Raw genomic sequence first — 16,617 nt, 5'->3', positions numbered from 1 at the left:
GAAGCTATCAGCTGCTGCATTTCCCCCCCGCCCCCATTTTTATCCTTTCTGTACTATTTTTTTTTAAATAGTAGAAAAAGTAAAATGACACAGCAGAGATAAAAATTTAATTTGGAGGAAAAATAGGCAGAAATTCAACAGCATAAAACTCTGCATTCAAATATTTCAATACTAACATGAGAGAAATATACACTCTATAGGACCAGAGACAAAATTAAATGTGAAGATGTGAGATAATTCATAGCAAAAGAACAAATGCAGCATCAGAAGCAGACACTGAGCTTGAAAACTTTAAAGGAGGATGAGAGACCACCCGAATTTATCCCAGGCCAGCCAGAAGATCAAAGCAGAATACTAAAATGCTGCTTTGCCTAAAAACCTGACAAAAGTATGCAAATCACATTGGCTTTTCTGTCTCTGCCAGCTGGAAGGCATGGAAGAAAACCACAAAAAGTAAGAAGCCACTGATGGCACTGAGGAGCTGAAGACTCTTTCATGACACCCCAGTTGGGTTGCAGAGGTCCCAGTTAAAGCACTGCTTGTTTTGTTTGCCAAGAAGGATGGGTCTTCCCGAGCCTGCCAGCAAATCTCAATCCCAGTGACCCATCCGAGCTGGGAACAGCCCCAACCAACCATTCCCTTCACCCTTGCAGCCACTGGAGAGAGCACAACATGTAGGAGGTGATGTCACCACCCTGGGATGCCATCTTTGATGCCACCAGGACCTCCAGCCCTGCAAACCAATGGCCTGTATCATAAAAAGCTAAACCGCAAAAAAAGACTTTTACGTACAAAAATGATGTTCAGCCTTGAAATATTGACAGAGGGGCCAAAGTAGCATGTATCACTTTTGTGTAGTCCAGAAATGGGCTCCAGATGTGCTCCAGCGCGGGGGAAGATGTGGCAGAGCTGGTTCCTGCTCTGTTACTCCCTGAGGAGCTTCTCAGGATGTCTCCCTGTTCCCCTGCATAGCCCTGGGAAGCACTTCTGGCTAAGGGATCCTGCTTCCTTGAGAAACCCCAACCCCATCACCATCATCACCATCCTTCCTTGTGGATTCCCAAGGAGGGAACTCTCTCCCTTGCCTGACAAGTCCCAGCCTGCTGGGTGACATGTTCCCTCCCTCCTGCCACCTCAGGATGCCAACTCTCTCTCCCTGTGGTTGTTTATAGATGGCAGCACCTAGTCCTGCTCCGTTAGACATTTTAATGAGCCTAATATGAGGCAGCTCGGAGCTCAGCACTTACAGTCTTGGGTCCAGCTACCACAGGAAAGCACAACAGGGGAAGAATTACCCTTTGTTTTCCCAGCCTTTGATGCAGGGCAGCATCCCAAACTAAAGTCTCTCCTGAACCTGTGGCAGCAGTGGGCGCAAGGGCTGCAGTTTGCTAACCTGAGTGTCTGAGTCCTGTCACAATGAGGTGGTTCCCTGCAGGCCCAGCAATGCTGAGGATCCAAAGATATTTGGAATCACTGCTGTATCCAGGGAACTCAAAATAAGATGATTCTGAGTCTTTTACAACTAATACCTCAGCATGTTTATCCACAGTCTCTCAAAGTCTGGAGGTGACTGAAGCTCAGCTACAGAAATTACAATAACTGAACCCAAGAATCTTTAGGATGCATTTGTTTTCTTCTCTCTTTGAAAAACAGTTGCATCTGCAAAACCCACTGGCCTGACCTTGGAGCTTCCCACTCAGCACAACAGCTTGCAGAGGGCCTCAGCAGTCTGTTTGAGGGTGCAAGATGCAGCCTCCTCTGCAAGGGTGTCCCTGAGCATCCAAGATCAGTGCAACTGAAATAAACCTCACTTTACCCCACGGACACCAGTTGCACACGCCCTGTGCTGTCCTGGTACCTGTAAGGGTAACTCAGAGAGCTGGTGAGCAGAATGATGCTCTGAACATCACCATGGGTATAACTTTATTCCTAGCTCAAAGGATGAGCTACACAGACTTCCCCAAAACTAACAGCATTGCAGAATAATGAATGCAAATTCCCTGTGCTGAAACAATACAGATAACTGCTGAGGGCTCTCTGCCTCCCTAGACAGCAAACATGGATTGCACTGACCTGGTTCAAAAGGCTTAAGACAACAAAGTGTTTGAAGCCTTTATCAAATGACGGGCCTGACTTGGGAAGGGAGACAGAGGAAATACGCTCCATCAAAGACTGGCCAGTCTGATCCTGGACTCAGAGCAGGATCCTTCAGGATTTTGAACCTGCCCCCAGCTTCCCATGGGCATACAGAGTCCTGCCAAGGGAGTTGTAAATAAGCTGCTTATTGTTCTGAAATCAGAAGGGCTCCAAATGCTTTTGTTCCAAGTCAAGGGTGCAGCACTGTCCAAGAGCTGGCTGGTTTCTGAGGATCCAGCCCTTCAGTCTGGATCAGAATGAGGTCTCTGGATATTCTACATCAACAATTCAGAAAGGAAGTGCTTCATTATAAAGTACTGTTTAATCTAATGTTTTATTTAATTACCTATCTACTTTTATTTAATGGCACTAGTTAGATAGGTCTGTCCAGAACCAAACCATGCGGAGTTGGGAAGGTTAGGGAGGACAACAGACAGGAGGCTAGATGCCAGGTGGATTGGGAAAAACAGAAATAGCTTGAACTGCTCTAGATGGAGCAATCTTTCCTTGTGGCAGCTCTGAAGAAGGATTTCTTGGGGTACCTATCACTAGAATATTGTCCTTGACACATGAAGTGTTAGAAGCTCTGGTGCCTTTGTGAAGAAGCAGGCTGCTAAGAACATGTGAGACACACAAGCCCTCCAGCAGTTCCACCAGACAGCTGCTCTCATGTTTTCCCCTTCTTTTCTTGGAGCTGATGGAGCGGGAGTTCCATGGAATTTGCTCCATGAGGCAGATGCAGCTCTTGAGTTTTGATGGATTTCACCTTCCCTGAGAAACAGAGGTTTAAGAACCAAGCTGCACATGAGAACACACCAGCATCCGAAATGTGAAAAGGCTGAAAGGGAAGAATCTCACTGCAATTTGCAGGTTCCCCTTGGGAAGCATCAGCCTCAACTGCTCTAAGATGAAACAGGAAGTTTTTCAACATTACACTGGGTAGAGGTTCCCTTAGCAGCTCCAGGGATCTGTGGTTTGAGTTGAACTGCTTCTGACAGATGTGACTGGGCCAAATAATTCTGTGCTGGTAAATCTCCCTCTTCTACAAGAGGTTTGATGCCTCCATGATGCCTGAGGGGCTGTTGTTAGATCACAAGTCAGTCTTGGAAATTAAAGGAAGATGACACGCTAGAGAAGCCAAGAGAAAAGAACTTCTGAACCTCCATGTTTCTTAGATTAATGCATTCCTCTGTGACATAAATTTTTAACAGACAAATGGTGTTTCCATACTAGAAACACTTGTGTCAGAGCTCAAAGATTTCAGCATCCAGTTTAACAGCATCCAGGGATTAGCACAGAGTCCTGCTGCAGCCAAGTGTTTGAGGAAAATGGCGTAAAATAGCCGATGGGAATTCTGAGCAGGTTCCCAACTCACAGAAGCAGAAAGCTCATTTAGCTGCAGTTATCCAGGCAGCACAAGATCAGGCTCCTCCTGTGCACTCCTCACTTGTACAGCACAGCACAGCGGTCACTCACAACCTTCTGTTTCACTCAGAAACACCATGGAAGCCACCTTGCAGCATCCTTGATGGTGGGGCAGGACACTAGAGCTCCCACCCGATGATCAAGCTACAGCAAGAACATCACAAAATGGCTTCTTTATGCAGTTCAACCAACCAACCAAATACCAGGTCTTAATGCTTGAGGTTGGATTTTTCTGAATTTGCTGTGGAGAAGGAGGATCTCTCATCCTCTCCTGGGTACGGATGAATGCCAGAGCCAGGTACAGCCCTGTGTACTCTGGGCTTTCTCCCTTTCTTTGGGAACTTGCTTGTTCTTTCCTTCCTTGGTGCGCCAAGATTCTGCTCAAATCCAAGAGAGAGATGGAAAACCACATGAAAGGAACACTCACTCTCTGTGTAATGTGTTCTGCCAGAGGCACAAACCAGAGGTCTCCCTGATCGCTGGAGATCCTCCCCCACTCTGCATTCCTGGGCAGAGCGCCACTTCACAGAACACAACTTTTCCAAACTTAGAGCATTGGTGACTGGCTAAGTGTGGAAGATGTGAGCTGCTAAGTGTGGAAGATGCAGATCAGGGCCATCCACACGTCCTGCTGCTGAGGAGGGTGTTCCACATAGCTAGCACACGCCGTCACTACTTGGAGGCAGCACGGCTGCTGGGACCAGCGGGCAGCCTCCTCTGAACATATAATCACTGCAGTTTATAGCTTCTGGACTTAACTGCAAGTGCTGCTATTAAAAGCAATATAAGTCCTTTCAGAATTTTGCATAATAGCCCCATAACTCATTTGTCAGGGAACAGGAAGGTCTGTAAAGGACTTCTGAAATGACTTTCGGAAGCAGGAGGTTCCCTGTTATCAGTAGGAAAACATGTTGTGCATTCTGCAGGCACTATCAGTATGGACTCTGGCTATGCTGGAGATAGGAGTCCATAAAGACCTTCACTCAAAGGTTGTGATTTCATCACTGCCACACGTTTGGAAGCAGCTAACCCCAGGTCCAGCCTGATTTAGCCACGGCCTTCGGGATAGCCCAACCACTGGCTTCAGAAAGCAACACTTGAAGAAACATTTGCATGGCTCTGTGCTAATTTGGGCTGTTTAATTCAAAGAGTGTGCAGTTAGAGCTGAATTTTAAAGAGTAACTTTATAACATTTCACACTGGTGTTGTCAAAACACATTGTCTAATTACCTTCTCCTTTCTTGGCTGATTGATAAGCGAGGGCAGAGCAGTGCCTCTCTGAAGTCGATGCCAATTCTGTGTCAGTAATTGGCTGGCAGGAGGTGCCAGAGTGTCTGAACTAAACTTTTATTCCCTGGAGAAAGACTAGAACTAACTCAAGTTCTCAGTCCTTGGCTCCCATATAAATATGTGTCAAGATGCCTTTTTCCCTGGGACTTAAAATTACAGTGCAGAACCTAATGGGAACAGTGGATGTTTCACAAAAGAAACCCTTGTGAAGCGTCTGTGTGTAGTTTAGGAGGAATATGTAATTCTAAAGGACTGTGTAGGTAAGTAGGATAATATGAAAATTTATAAGCAGCAGGTGGGCAATTTAAACCTTGTTTTTTACCCCGTTTTTAAAGCTGGTTTTCAAAAAGGTCGCTAAAATTTAATGCTAAGTAAAACTAATTAGCCTGCAAGGAACTGCTGCTGGAATGACACTTACTCAGTTCAACAAAAGAAATGTTTGGCAGATGGATGTTCGCTGAAGTAGAGCTCACTATACATATTTAATGCTCCATACTCTTGAGTTTATAACCTGCAGTTCATCGAGGCATTGCCAGTGCACACCATCAACAGAAAGCCACTATTATTTTTATCCAAAAGGTAAAGCCACTGACAAGCTTTGAAGTCGGAGAATATTCAGTCAGTAGTTCCCACTGTTGGGGAACAGCAACAACAATAACAACAAAAAAATAAAGGCCAAGCTTTCAAACTTCAACTCTAACAAAGCCATGCTTACAGTAAAAACGGCATCAAGTGAAATAAAAAGGCACCCAGCCAGCCTTTTCAACAGCAACCACACTGTGAAAGCAACTGTGTGAAAAGAGAGGTGACTGAGCTAGGATGGCTATGAGCGTCCACAGCCAGGGCTTTTATTGTCAACCCAGTGATCAAAGCACAGGAGACCCTCTTAAATCTAAGGAAAATAATCTAATTTAAAAGGCAAAACAAAGAGTGGTGGTTTTGGTGTGGGTTTTTTTTCTTTTAAATCAGATTAAAACAAGGGTGTATTTCTGCTGGTATTGTGCTGCTTTGAGCAGGCAGGATGGGAACAGCTGCGTCAAGTTTGAAGGCACTTCTGGAAAAAACAGATGGAGGCTTTTTCTCTCCCTATTTGATTTGTGCTGGAGTCCAGCTGTCCAAAGGGGAAAGAAGCACCTTTATTCCCTACTAGATATTAAATGTCACCTGTAACTTCTCAGAAAAAGAAAACAAAAATAAGCAGAGCTGCAGATGGTGATGCAAAGCCCTAGCAGTTGTACTCATCTTCCGAAGGCTGTTTGCTTACCTGGAGCAACTGAAGAGACAGTGTCAGCTAAATGAAATACTTACTCCTGCACCTTTTTTTTCTCCTGCCTTGTGTTCCAAAGTGAGCTTTGCTGAGTCCCTGAGAACAGGTTACAGCTCTTCTGGCTGCCCAATGCAGAAATACTGCTGGGGATCGTTGCACTTCTCCCCAGCTGACCTTGGCTGAGAACTGCATCAGCCTCCATGTCCAACAGCCTCCTACACCACCCACAAACACCTCCAGCTCACCTGAGGGCATGGAACTGCTTGCAGATAAATGCCAGCTGGTGCTTCCGCTCTCCTCCAGGAGAAACACTCAGCTACTGACTGAATGGTTAAGAAAAATTCTGTTTTGGGCAGTCCTCAATGGTGAGTTTGGCAGAAGGCTCCAAGCCTTTCCTTAGCACAATGTACGTCATCTTAAAGCACCCCCAAGTGAATACAGCACTAAGAGGGATTAAACTCAAGCACAAGCAGAGCAACTGTCTGCTACAGATCTCACATATTTTGCATATTTACCCCTGGGAAGGAGATAGTGCTACTTACAGGAATGTGAGGTAGTGGCACGCGTCCATTTGCTTTGGCACTTTCTTGCATCTCTCTGCGATGCTGCTTTCGGAGTCTGTATGGTGGGATCCCATCTCTGCCAGAATAGAACAACAACATGCCCTGCTTTAGTTGTTTAACCTTTCTCTGACACGTTATGCTGGTTCAAGCCTTGCTGACACAGAGTGGCTGGTAGGAAACCCCTTCATGTTTGGATGCCCAGAATAAGAGGGACCCATGCAGGGAACAATGCTCACACAGGTCTCTGAAGCAAAAAAGCTCTGGCATGGGGGTCCAGGAGGACTTACACAGCATCCACCGAGAACCGAGCGAGGCAGGGCTCCTGCGACTGCTGCCCAAGGCAGAGGGCAGGGAGAAGGACTTGGACTGCATCCTGGTACCTTTTATAGTTGGTTGCTTCCTATAAAGAGCCTGTAATGTACACATTAAACCACAGGGCAGGCTAAGAGAGGGGGGAGAAGGAGGAGTGGGAGCTCAGTGAGCATCTACTCCAAGGGGAACTCGGTCAGGGAACAAGGTATATATTTTTAAGAGAGCGTGACAGCCGCTCAAATGGCTTATCAAAGTAAGGGGGTATAGGCTCCACTGCTCCCAAGGCAATCCCTAGCTCAGTCTGAAATTATGGGCTTGAAACTGGAGTTGCTGCAGGGAAGAACCAGCCCCCTCCACAGAGGAGGCTGGATGAGGTTTGGAAGGGATGTCATGGGCAGTCACATCCAAGAGAACCAGCTCTGCCTGGCTTTGTGCCTGTGCTGAAACAGGTGGTGACAGAGGTCTCTGCAGAGGAAGGAGGCAGTGCTGCCTACAATAATCCTTGGTACACAGGGGTCAGTGGGTCAGAGGCACCAGGCTTTGCTAAGCACTCCAAATGGCAAAGCATCACTGCCTAAGTGTGTCTTCAGGCAAAGAATGGAAACGCATTTTCATTCTCACCATTGCCACCCCCCCGCTCACACCCAGGGACCAGGAGAAGATGAGTGAGTGGAGCCCAGTTATGAAAAGACACAGACCCCCCTCCTGGTGACCTTGTGTTATTTGGGGAAAACCACCAAATGCAAAAACAAATGCCAGCCTGGAGCTTGGCAATTTGGAGCTTTTTCATTTTACACATTTCCCTGATTCAGCAGAGGTACCTGCTTGGGAGTGCTGTGCAATGCCACAGAGGTGGGTGGAAATGAATGGAGGGATATGGTTTGTCCCAGCTACCATGTAATTTCCAGGCACATCTTCTACCAACCCTGCACCCCTGTGAGCTGTGAAAACGAGCCAGCCCTGATACATCTCACAACATGAGATGTTTGCACAGGCCAAATGTCCTTAACACCTATCCCTCTCCCCAGCTGCTTCTCCAGAACATAAACCAAACAGTTTCACCCACAGATTTTGAAAGTCAAGGTGCCATTTGGCAAGAGAAACACAATTTACTGTGGTGCTTTGCCTGCAAACCTTCTGAGTTTCAAGCACCAGCCTGTGTGAGGATGGCCACCAACCAGCTTTCATTCCCATTCCCATCATGTTGGCTGCCCTGCTGGCTCACTGGAAATGCAGGTGCAGGCAGAATTGCCACCAACCTACATCAGAAGAACCTAATTTCATGCAGTAACCCAGCCATTCAAAACGAAACACCATTAAAATAAAAGAAAACAAACCCCATGATTAATGACAAGTGCTTTTTAGCAGGAAGACAAATGAGGGAACAGAAAATGAGCCAGGCTAATTACAGCTCTGGTGAGTGGCTGCAGGTAATGGAGGAGGAGAAAGAGTGTGTTTGGGAGCATCATCTCTGCTGTGCCTGCAGTGACACGGCTTGGGAGAAGGACAACTTCCCCACGTTGCTGTACAGGGATCATGACAGTGTTCATTAGGTGGCTTAATTTTCTTTAATGATGAGAATCACAACGGTTAAAGAGTTTCAGCGCATTGTGACGCAGCCTTTTCTAGACTGGAAGGTAACAAAACAACTGCAAGTTTTCAGAGGGAAAAATAAAAAACCTGGGGGATTATTTTAGCCATTGCTGGTCGGCATCAGTAATCAGCATTTCAGCTTAACCAGTGCACAAAACCCGGGTGCCAGAACACAACTCACACACTAAAGCCACACGGCCATTCGCAGGGAACGCGGCATTATGTTAGAAAGTGCAATTTTTCTTTCTTTCTCTCTCTCTCTCTTTTTTTTTTTTTTTTTTTTTTTTTAATTCTCCCCAGCAGCAGTCCCAGTGGAAAGAGCGACTTTTGTTCCCAGCACAGTAGCGAAAGGCTGATAATGGCCTCTAATCTATCCGGCTTCAAACACATGTTCAGCCCCGCTGTGCTGCCTTTGATGTCATTTTAACTAGATTCCCCAATGCCACCTCTGAACTTGGAACATTCCTTCGTTCAATGTACTGTGCCAACTCAACCAGAGGAAGCAAATTCAAAGATAAGCACTTTAATTTTATCCCAACAAAACCTTATTCAATAGATGGGGGGAAAGCAAGGAAAACCAATACCGTACTTTTGTTTTCCTTTTGTCAGGTAGCTTGCTTTGAGATATTTTCAATAGATAGAGAAATAATATATATATATATATAAGAAAAAAGATATTAAACTTTTTTTTACAGCACAGCTACTTTTAAAATAAAACTTTCCCAAACTGTTTTTCCTTGTTTCATCACGTGACTCTCTATAGCACCAGAAACCTCAGCGTTGAAATACAACGAGGGAAGAAGAGTATTTCTATTGTTTATTAAATGATAATGCCACGAGTTTACTCTTGGGGGAATGTGGACGCTTCCTCCTCTCTCCAAACTGACCTGCATGAGCCTCTGGGGAGCAGAGGTTTGGCTGTGGCCCTGCAGTTGGACTCTTCTGACAAGAGGTGCTTTTGCTCCTCTGTAGACAGGCTTCAAACCCAATCATTATGCATTGGAAATCATTATTTGGGATCTTTTAAATTAAAAAGCTGCTAAACTTGTTTAAATATAGGAAAACTTGGGGTAATTCTGGATCACTAGCCTTAGGAAATACAGGAAACAAATACACAGTCAAACTGGTATTTTCTACCAATTACTCTTATCAAAGCACCTCTGTCACAAGACACTTTTCTCACATACAGAAGCACGATAGGAAAATCACCAGTCATTATGGTTAAAGGCCATTCATCCAAGGAATAGCATTTAATCTGCAAGACTTTTTGAAGGAATAACCACTATCCTAAAGTCCTTTGTTCAGGGGATTGGCCATCCCTACTCTGGAGCAGGTTTAACTGGAACTGGGGAAGAAGGAGCATCCCTCCGGCCATGCTCACGGCACCAAGGGCTTTGCAAGCGCCTGGGGGAAGGCAAAGCTGTCTCCCAACTAAGATAAGCCAGGACACCTGATAAGAAGCAGAGGAAGGAGTACTGCTCATCTGGAGCAAAACCCTGGGCTAAAGAGGAGACATTATCTCCTGTTTACCATGTAAGCTCTTGAAGAAATCAAGATCAATATGGACCTAAAGTGTTTCTGCATCTGAACTGGAACATCACATGGAGATTTAATGGTTTCATCTGCTGCCTTCCTACCTACAGTTGCCTTATCTTGCCTCCAGCATCTCTGTTGTGACAATCCCTCCTACTAAAGACTCACCTCCTCCACTTGAGAAGATGCTATCCCCAAGAAGGGTTATCTGAGGCAGCAAGAGCAGTTTAGGACTGTGCTGAAAATGCTGCTGCAAGTCTGGGGCAGGCTCTGAGCAGCCCAGGGGGCAGGCAGAGCCTCAAATCCCTGACTTACGACTGACCCTGCACGGAACATCAGTGGTGAGCAACTAGGCTCCACCTGTGGCCGCGGCATTGCCGGGCCAGCGCTCGCCAGAGCCTCTCATCGTGTCCTCCCCAGACCCTGCCTCCACACAAACCAGCTAAAACAACACAGCTGCCCTGCTGATTATAAAAACAGGCTTCAGCAGAGAGCACCAGAGCTGTTTTGCCTACAAGGGCAGAGGAATTCCTATGACACAGGAAGACTGAAAAATAATCAGCGAAGTGCAGGCATTTAAGAGCAATGTTTTTTTAAACCACTCAAAAAGCAAATTATTCTAACAACAGGGACTGATAACATACTCATTATATAAATTCAGCCCATTACAATAATATTTACCAGTGCTTGGAAAGACATCCTGTTGAAAGCTGGCCTTTTAGGTAAGTGTGCTTGTAACATCACAGTTTTACAATCTGTTTGGTGAGCTGGATGCTCCCAACAAAGTGCCTCAGCTCAAGGAGCTGAGACAGGCAGAGCATCGCCCAGGTCTTTGCTAGAGGCTTTGCATGCAGTCACTTCCAAACCCCATGCTGCTGGAATCAATCCAACATCAAAGCTTGGAAGGGAACTGGTGCAGCAAATGCTCTGTGCCTGCCTTCTCCACTGGCCTTAGCTGGCCAGCACTAAAGATCATGCTTTGCTCTCCTGGTTTATTAGCATTCCTCAGATAGCCAGTGTTTGCATCCCAATTGTCCAGACCCATTTTCCTCTGATGGAAGGTCTGATGGAGGTTTGTGCCTTGGATCACACCCTGTTCACCTGCTGCCTTGGAGCAGAAGCCAGATTTCTTCATTACTGAGCATGACTGCTGTGTGTAAACAGCACACAGAGGGAAGAACTTCCCTCATCAGCAAATGAGGCTTTTATTGCCATTTTCCTCAGAGGAGGCCTAAATTCAAAGCACTGAGACATGTAAGTCTTGTCAAGCAGCAGGAGTCCCTTCTTTAACTTCATCTGGTTGTTCTTCGTTTCTGCTGCCTTGAGCAATTCTGCAAAAATTCCTTTGAAACTCAGGAGGCAGATAGGTTCAGCAGTGCCATGTAAAATCTGAGTAAAATCTGGTGCTGGAGTTTTAAAGCATGTAATGAAGAGCAAGTGCTGAAAACAGACAGAGTCTGTGTAAGCCAAAGGTCAAGGCTGTACATCCAGAATCTCAGTTTTGGATTCTGCATGCATCCAGTTTGAGAGGCATAGAAAGAAAGGTACACCCTTATGAAGTTCAAAACTTGCTTAAAATGAACCACTAGGATTGGGTTAGTTATTAGCAGAAGGCAGTGCACATATTGGTGGTAATTAAAGTCCTAGAAGCAGCCTTATAGTGGGCATAGGAGGGATAAAATGCCTAAAGGAGAAGAAGCATAGGATGGCCAGTAAGAAATTATTCTGACTGTGAAAAAAACAAACTGGGTAGTGGAAAAAAAATCAAGAGGGTGAAGAATTCTGGCATAAATGATCACAACTTATCACAGGTACAACCATCAGTGCAGCCCCATGAGCCTGCTGGACTAGTGGGAGAGGAAGTGCTAAAAGCTAATTAATTTTGAAGAGTTCTTACATCTGTCTCTCCTGATAACAAGAAGTTACATGACTCCTGCTAGCTTCAGAGCACTCCTCCATATAAATTGATGAATATGAAGAATTGCAGAAGGATGTGGCAGAGCAGCTGGATTTGTATCAAATGGAGCCTTTAATTAGCGGTCGTCTACAGGGTTCTGTCCTGGGGGCATCCTGCACCTCCCAGGCCCCTCTGGCCAAGGTCTGCCTCCTCCGTTTTACAACGTGAGTTTTACAACATGATGTGGATAATGTGCAAGGGGCTGGTGCAGAATGGGAGCAGAACAGACTCACAGCTGCTCCGACATGGCCCCAAGGCTCTGTGGAGCCAGAGACGAGCAAGCTACTGGCTCAGGCAGGGCGACCAGCACAGACACAGGAACGCCCTGGCCACGTCGCACACTCCCTGTGTCACTGTATGAACTCTGGGCAGGTGGGCAACTGTGGTAGCACCATTATTAACAGCATCCATGGCACAGGCTGGAAAGTTTCTCCAGCAAGGTCTGACAGCTCCTGACACTCACAGAGTTATTAAACAAGCCTCTTGGAGGACTCTGTGTTTACAGCACTGCCACTAATAAAATCTTCTCCTAATTCTGTAAATCTGTCATCTCTCGCCTGAAGAATCAAAGGGTTTCTACTCTACAGAAAGACACTTTGCATTTGCACTACTAAAAACCACACCAAACAGTGAATATTTTTCCCCAAATCCTTTTTTTTTTCTATCACAGAGATGCAGTCACAACAAAATCTCATAACCCCTTTTTTCTTTCTTTGCAGATCATCTTTAAGGAAGGCATCTCATGGGTGAAATACGGAGTGCTGTCATGAGAGACAGAAAGGGAAAATATATCTGGCTGGGGCTTACCAGAACAAGTATTGTTAAAGTGCAGTGGTCACCAGACAAACTAGAACTGGTCAATCACCAATCCCACTGCAGAGCCATCACAGACTGAGCTGTTACTTCATCTGCTGTGCTGTGTCCCGTCCCGAGCTCCTCAGGACACGGGAGACACAGTGGAGGGCAACAAAGGGACTGGAGCATCTCTTATGAGGACAGGCTGAGGGATCTGGGCCTGTTTAACCTCAGGAAGAGATGGCTGAGAAGGGACCTCATCAATGGCCACCATCTGCAGGGAGGTTTCAGAGGATGGACTAGGCTCTGCTCCGTGGTGCCCAGCAACAGGACAAGAGGCAATGGGCAGAAACTGATGCCCAGGAAGTACCACCTGAACATAAGGAAGAACTTCTTCCCTCTGCAGTGACCGAGCACTGGAACAGATTGTCCAGAGAGGCCGTAGAGTCTCCTGCACTGGAGATATTTCAGAACCATCTGGACATAGTTCTGTGAAATTTGCTCTAGGATGACCCTGCTTAAGCAGGGAGGTTGGACCAGATAATCCACTGTGGTCTCTTCCAACCTGACCCATTCTGTGATTCTGAGAATTTGGCAGCATAAAATCTCAAGAGAAATACCCAGGTAAGTAAAAGGCTCTGTCTAACATTCAGAAGATAATATATCTCAAATCACTTACTACAAAGTCATCCAGCACTACCAATTCTTGCACCTGGCTTAAGAAACATTGCAGAAACTTCAACTGAACACCACTAATTTTAGATCACTCGAAAGTATTTTATGCTCCAAATGTTCTCAAGACTGGGCAGGCTGAGTAGCCTGCACAGTGACAAAGTAACTGAAAAGAAAGTGAGAATGATCTTGACCGTGGTCTATTCAGACCTTCCTCCCAAACCCAGCTGTGGCCAAGCCTCTCTCCCAGAACAAGCCAAAAGCAGCACTGCTGAAGACACATGAAGTTGTCCCCCAGGCTGGAGTTACTTACACACTGCTGTCTGTCAGTGACATGGTGTCGGCGTCGCTGGACATGCTCTGCTGCTCGCTGTCGTTGGCACTGGTGGCTGGTGCCAAAGCATAGCCCGTGTTGACATAGTAGGGGTTAACAGGCTCTCTCCACGACCCATGCCTGTGAGAGAAAAATGAGAGACAAGTTAGAAGGACACAACCTTGACCATGCTCTGCATCACCATGCAGAAGGACTCTGCCTGGAGCCCCAGCCTCAATGACAGGCTACAGAATAAGCTGTGTTCACACTAAGTTGCACTGGTGGAGCATGAACAGTTTGACTCACAAATGGAAGAAAAAGGGAATTCATGGAGTAAAGAAGATGACACTGTTAGAAATAAGGGAGGGAATGAGACTGTATGGAAGAAGTCCTGTTTCCATTAGGGTTTATGGAGTCCATGGGCTAGCTGCTTAGCATTGTCACTCTGTGAGCATCTAAAAGCAATACCTAGAGAGTAAGACTGCATTTGTCTTAGTCAAAATAGGTTTCTGCTCTTCTGACAGGGATGGATGTGTAGCAGAGCTCACCTGTTTTATGCTGACTTTAACGTCTCTCCAATAAGTTTGTAGAGGGAAGGAGGTGAAACAAGAAGCAGCTGTTACTCATAGCACAGGACCTAAAGCTGACCACCAGTGCTGCACTGAGGTACATCAGACACTTGCAAATTCCACCAGGAAGGACCACCTAATCACACCAGCATTTCCCGTGGACAAGCTGCTCAGCGGTCTGTGGAGGCTGGTTTGGACACAACCCATGCCTTGTTATTCAAGAACACATGCAGGCCAGCCTCCTCTTCAGCAAAAGGTCAGGAAGGGAGGCTGCCTGCATGAGCTAACCTGGGAAATTAGTTCCTTGCTCAGGTAGAGACCTGATGGTGAAGCAACCTGTGAACCAAGCAGGCACAAATTCCTTCATGCTGACTCTACCACCAGCATAGAAGAGCCACTGCTGCCAACATGCCTCCAGCTCTGCCACCCTGCAGGACAGACAGGCCATGCAGGCATTTTGTTCTCCTCTAAGTCATTTTGTAATGTGCCAGAAGAAGGAACAAGCTGAAATGTTCACATAAACCAAAGAGCACTTTAATCCCCTGCTCTCCCTGCCCACCCCTCTGCATGAAGTGCAGCATTTTAAAGATATCTTGAAGTTGATGAATTCCTGGGTTTTCCAAGCTCTGAGAATCAGAGTCCCGTTTCAGTTCAGATCACAAAGCTCCTCAGCATCATCCTTTACTTAGTACCTCAGTAATCGGCACCTGGTGGATGTGATTTGCAAAGGGCGCTGTGCAAGCATCTCCATGGAGGACACATCATACAATGTGTGCTTCTCCGTGCTGCCAAGAAAAGTGATTCTGGTTCTACTGCAGTGGTTAAAGTCCTGCAGACAACAGGAAACAGCCTCTGCCCTGATGAGTTTACATTTAGATAAGACAAGGAAACCCATGAGAAACACACAGATGGAGGGACCAGAGGTGAGGACCAAAGGGTAAAGCTGGCAGTTTGTGTATATCTGCATGGAGTATAAATGCAGGACAGGCACTGCACAAACTGAGACTGGCAGAGAGCCCATTTAAGGCAGAGGTTTTTGGATGCTGTTATGTAAAATATGGCACACGGTGTATCGGGATGGAAGCATTATCAAAGTGTTTTAAAACCTGAACTGGACGGGGTTACAGCCTTCAGCTGATGCATTGCTCACCCGGCTCCTATTCACCTGCCCTTTGGGTCCTCAGCACACACCCTATTTTCCTTGTAATTCAAGGGGTCATGGATATTCATTGGTCACTAGGAAAAATCATATTGTTTCATGTCCATCATGGCGTCGGATAGAAACAAATTACTCTCCTACTCTCAGAAAGAGAAAATACTCTGTGTGCCACAAACCAACCAAAACTCCAAGCTATTTCTCCTGAAGCTTAGCATAGTTGCAGAACGGTGCAAAGAGCATTGAAAACTGAGCCAGCTGAGGCTTTTCACGGCTGTTTGGCAGAAGGGAGCCTTGTGAGGTTTCTCCATGCTCAGGTACAATACAGAGTCAGTTGGGGATGAGCACAGGGATGCCTTGGGATGGTGAGTCACCACAGATACCTTCTAGCATGCACACTTTCTGTCAGTCACTGCAGGTGTGCACTGGAGCAAACTCATTTCTATATTCCATCAGATTTCACAACAGCTTTCTAGGGCAAGTACTGGAAATAATTTGAACAAGTTCACCCTAAAAAGCAAGGGATAATAAGTGAAAACCTTACCAGCCCCCTTCAGCCGTTCTCCCTGTGCAGAACGGTCAGTTCTGAACATTAAAGGAGTGCGGTGCAGTGCAACCCTCCTGTCAAATCCAACATGACAGCAGTGTGATGGCGGCTGAGACAACCTCTTAAATTGAGGCAGGAATGATGGATAGCTCAGGCCTTCCCTGAGGGCAAAGAGAAGGATGATTTTTGGACAACCCAATTAAAATACAGCACCAACTTCTAGTGGACCTTTTGCCAGGACTCTCTGGAAGCGACATGGATTATTCTAGCAGTATACCAAGAGAGTACTTGGATATACAGAATAAAATGCACAGGGGCAATCCATTTCTCCTTTTTATCAGGTGATATAAAGACAGAGCAGCAGAGAGCACCTGAAGAGGTCGTTGGGTGTGGAACTGTGATGGCTGAAGGAACCAAGAGTGAGTACATGGGTCCTGGGAGGTCCCTGGCACCTCTGCAGGAGTTGGGATGGCTGGGCTCTCCCACAAC

At 46.2% G+C, this 16,617-nt stretch overlaps 1 protein-coding gene across 1 annotated transcript in view; it reads right to left on the bottom strand.

Annotated features, from left to right (window-relative positions):
* AXIN1 (axin 1) overlaps nt 1–16,617 on the bottom strand; it is a 71,645-nt gene that overhangs the window by 17,705 nt on the left and 37,323 nt on the right. The window contains exons 3-4 of the mRNA XM_066197952.1: nt 13,857–13,997; nt 6,661–6,757 (exon numbers count right to left, since the gene is read on the bottom strand). Coding sequence (XP_066054049.1) covers nt 6,661–6,757; nt 13,857–13,997 — 238 coding nt within the window. The remainder of the gene's footprint in view (nt 1–6,660; nt 6,758–13,856; nt 13,998–16,617) is intronic.

The sequence above is a fragment of the Chamaea fasciata genome, unplaced genomic scaffold (assembly GCF_029207755.1).
Source record: "Chamaea fasciata isolate MVZ Bird 193981 ecotype frontalis unplaced genomic scaffold, bChaFas1.0.hap1 SCAF_16, whole genome shotgun sequence".
NCBI classification, from domain to species: domain Eukaryota; kingdom Metazoa; phylum Chordata; class Aves; order Passeriformes; family Sylviidae; genus Chamaea; species Chamaea fasciata.
Note: the sequence above shows the minus strand (reverse complement) of the source record. Positions and strands in the feature narration are given on the sequence as shown.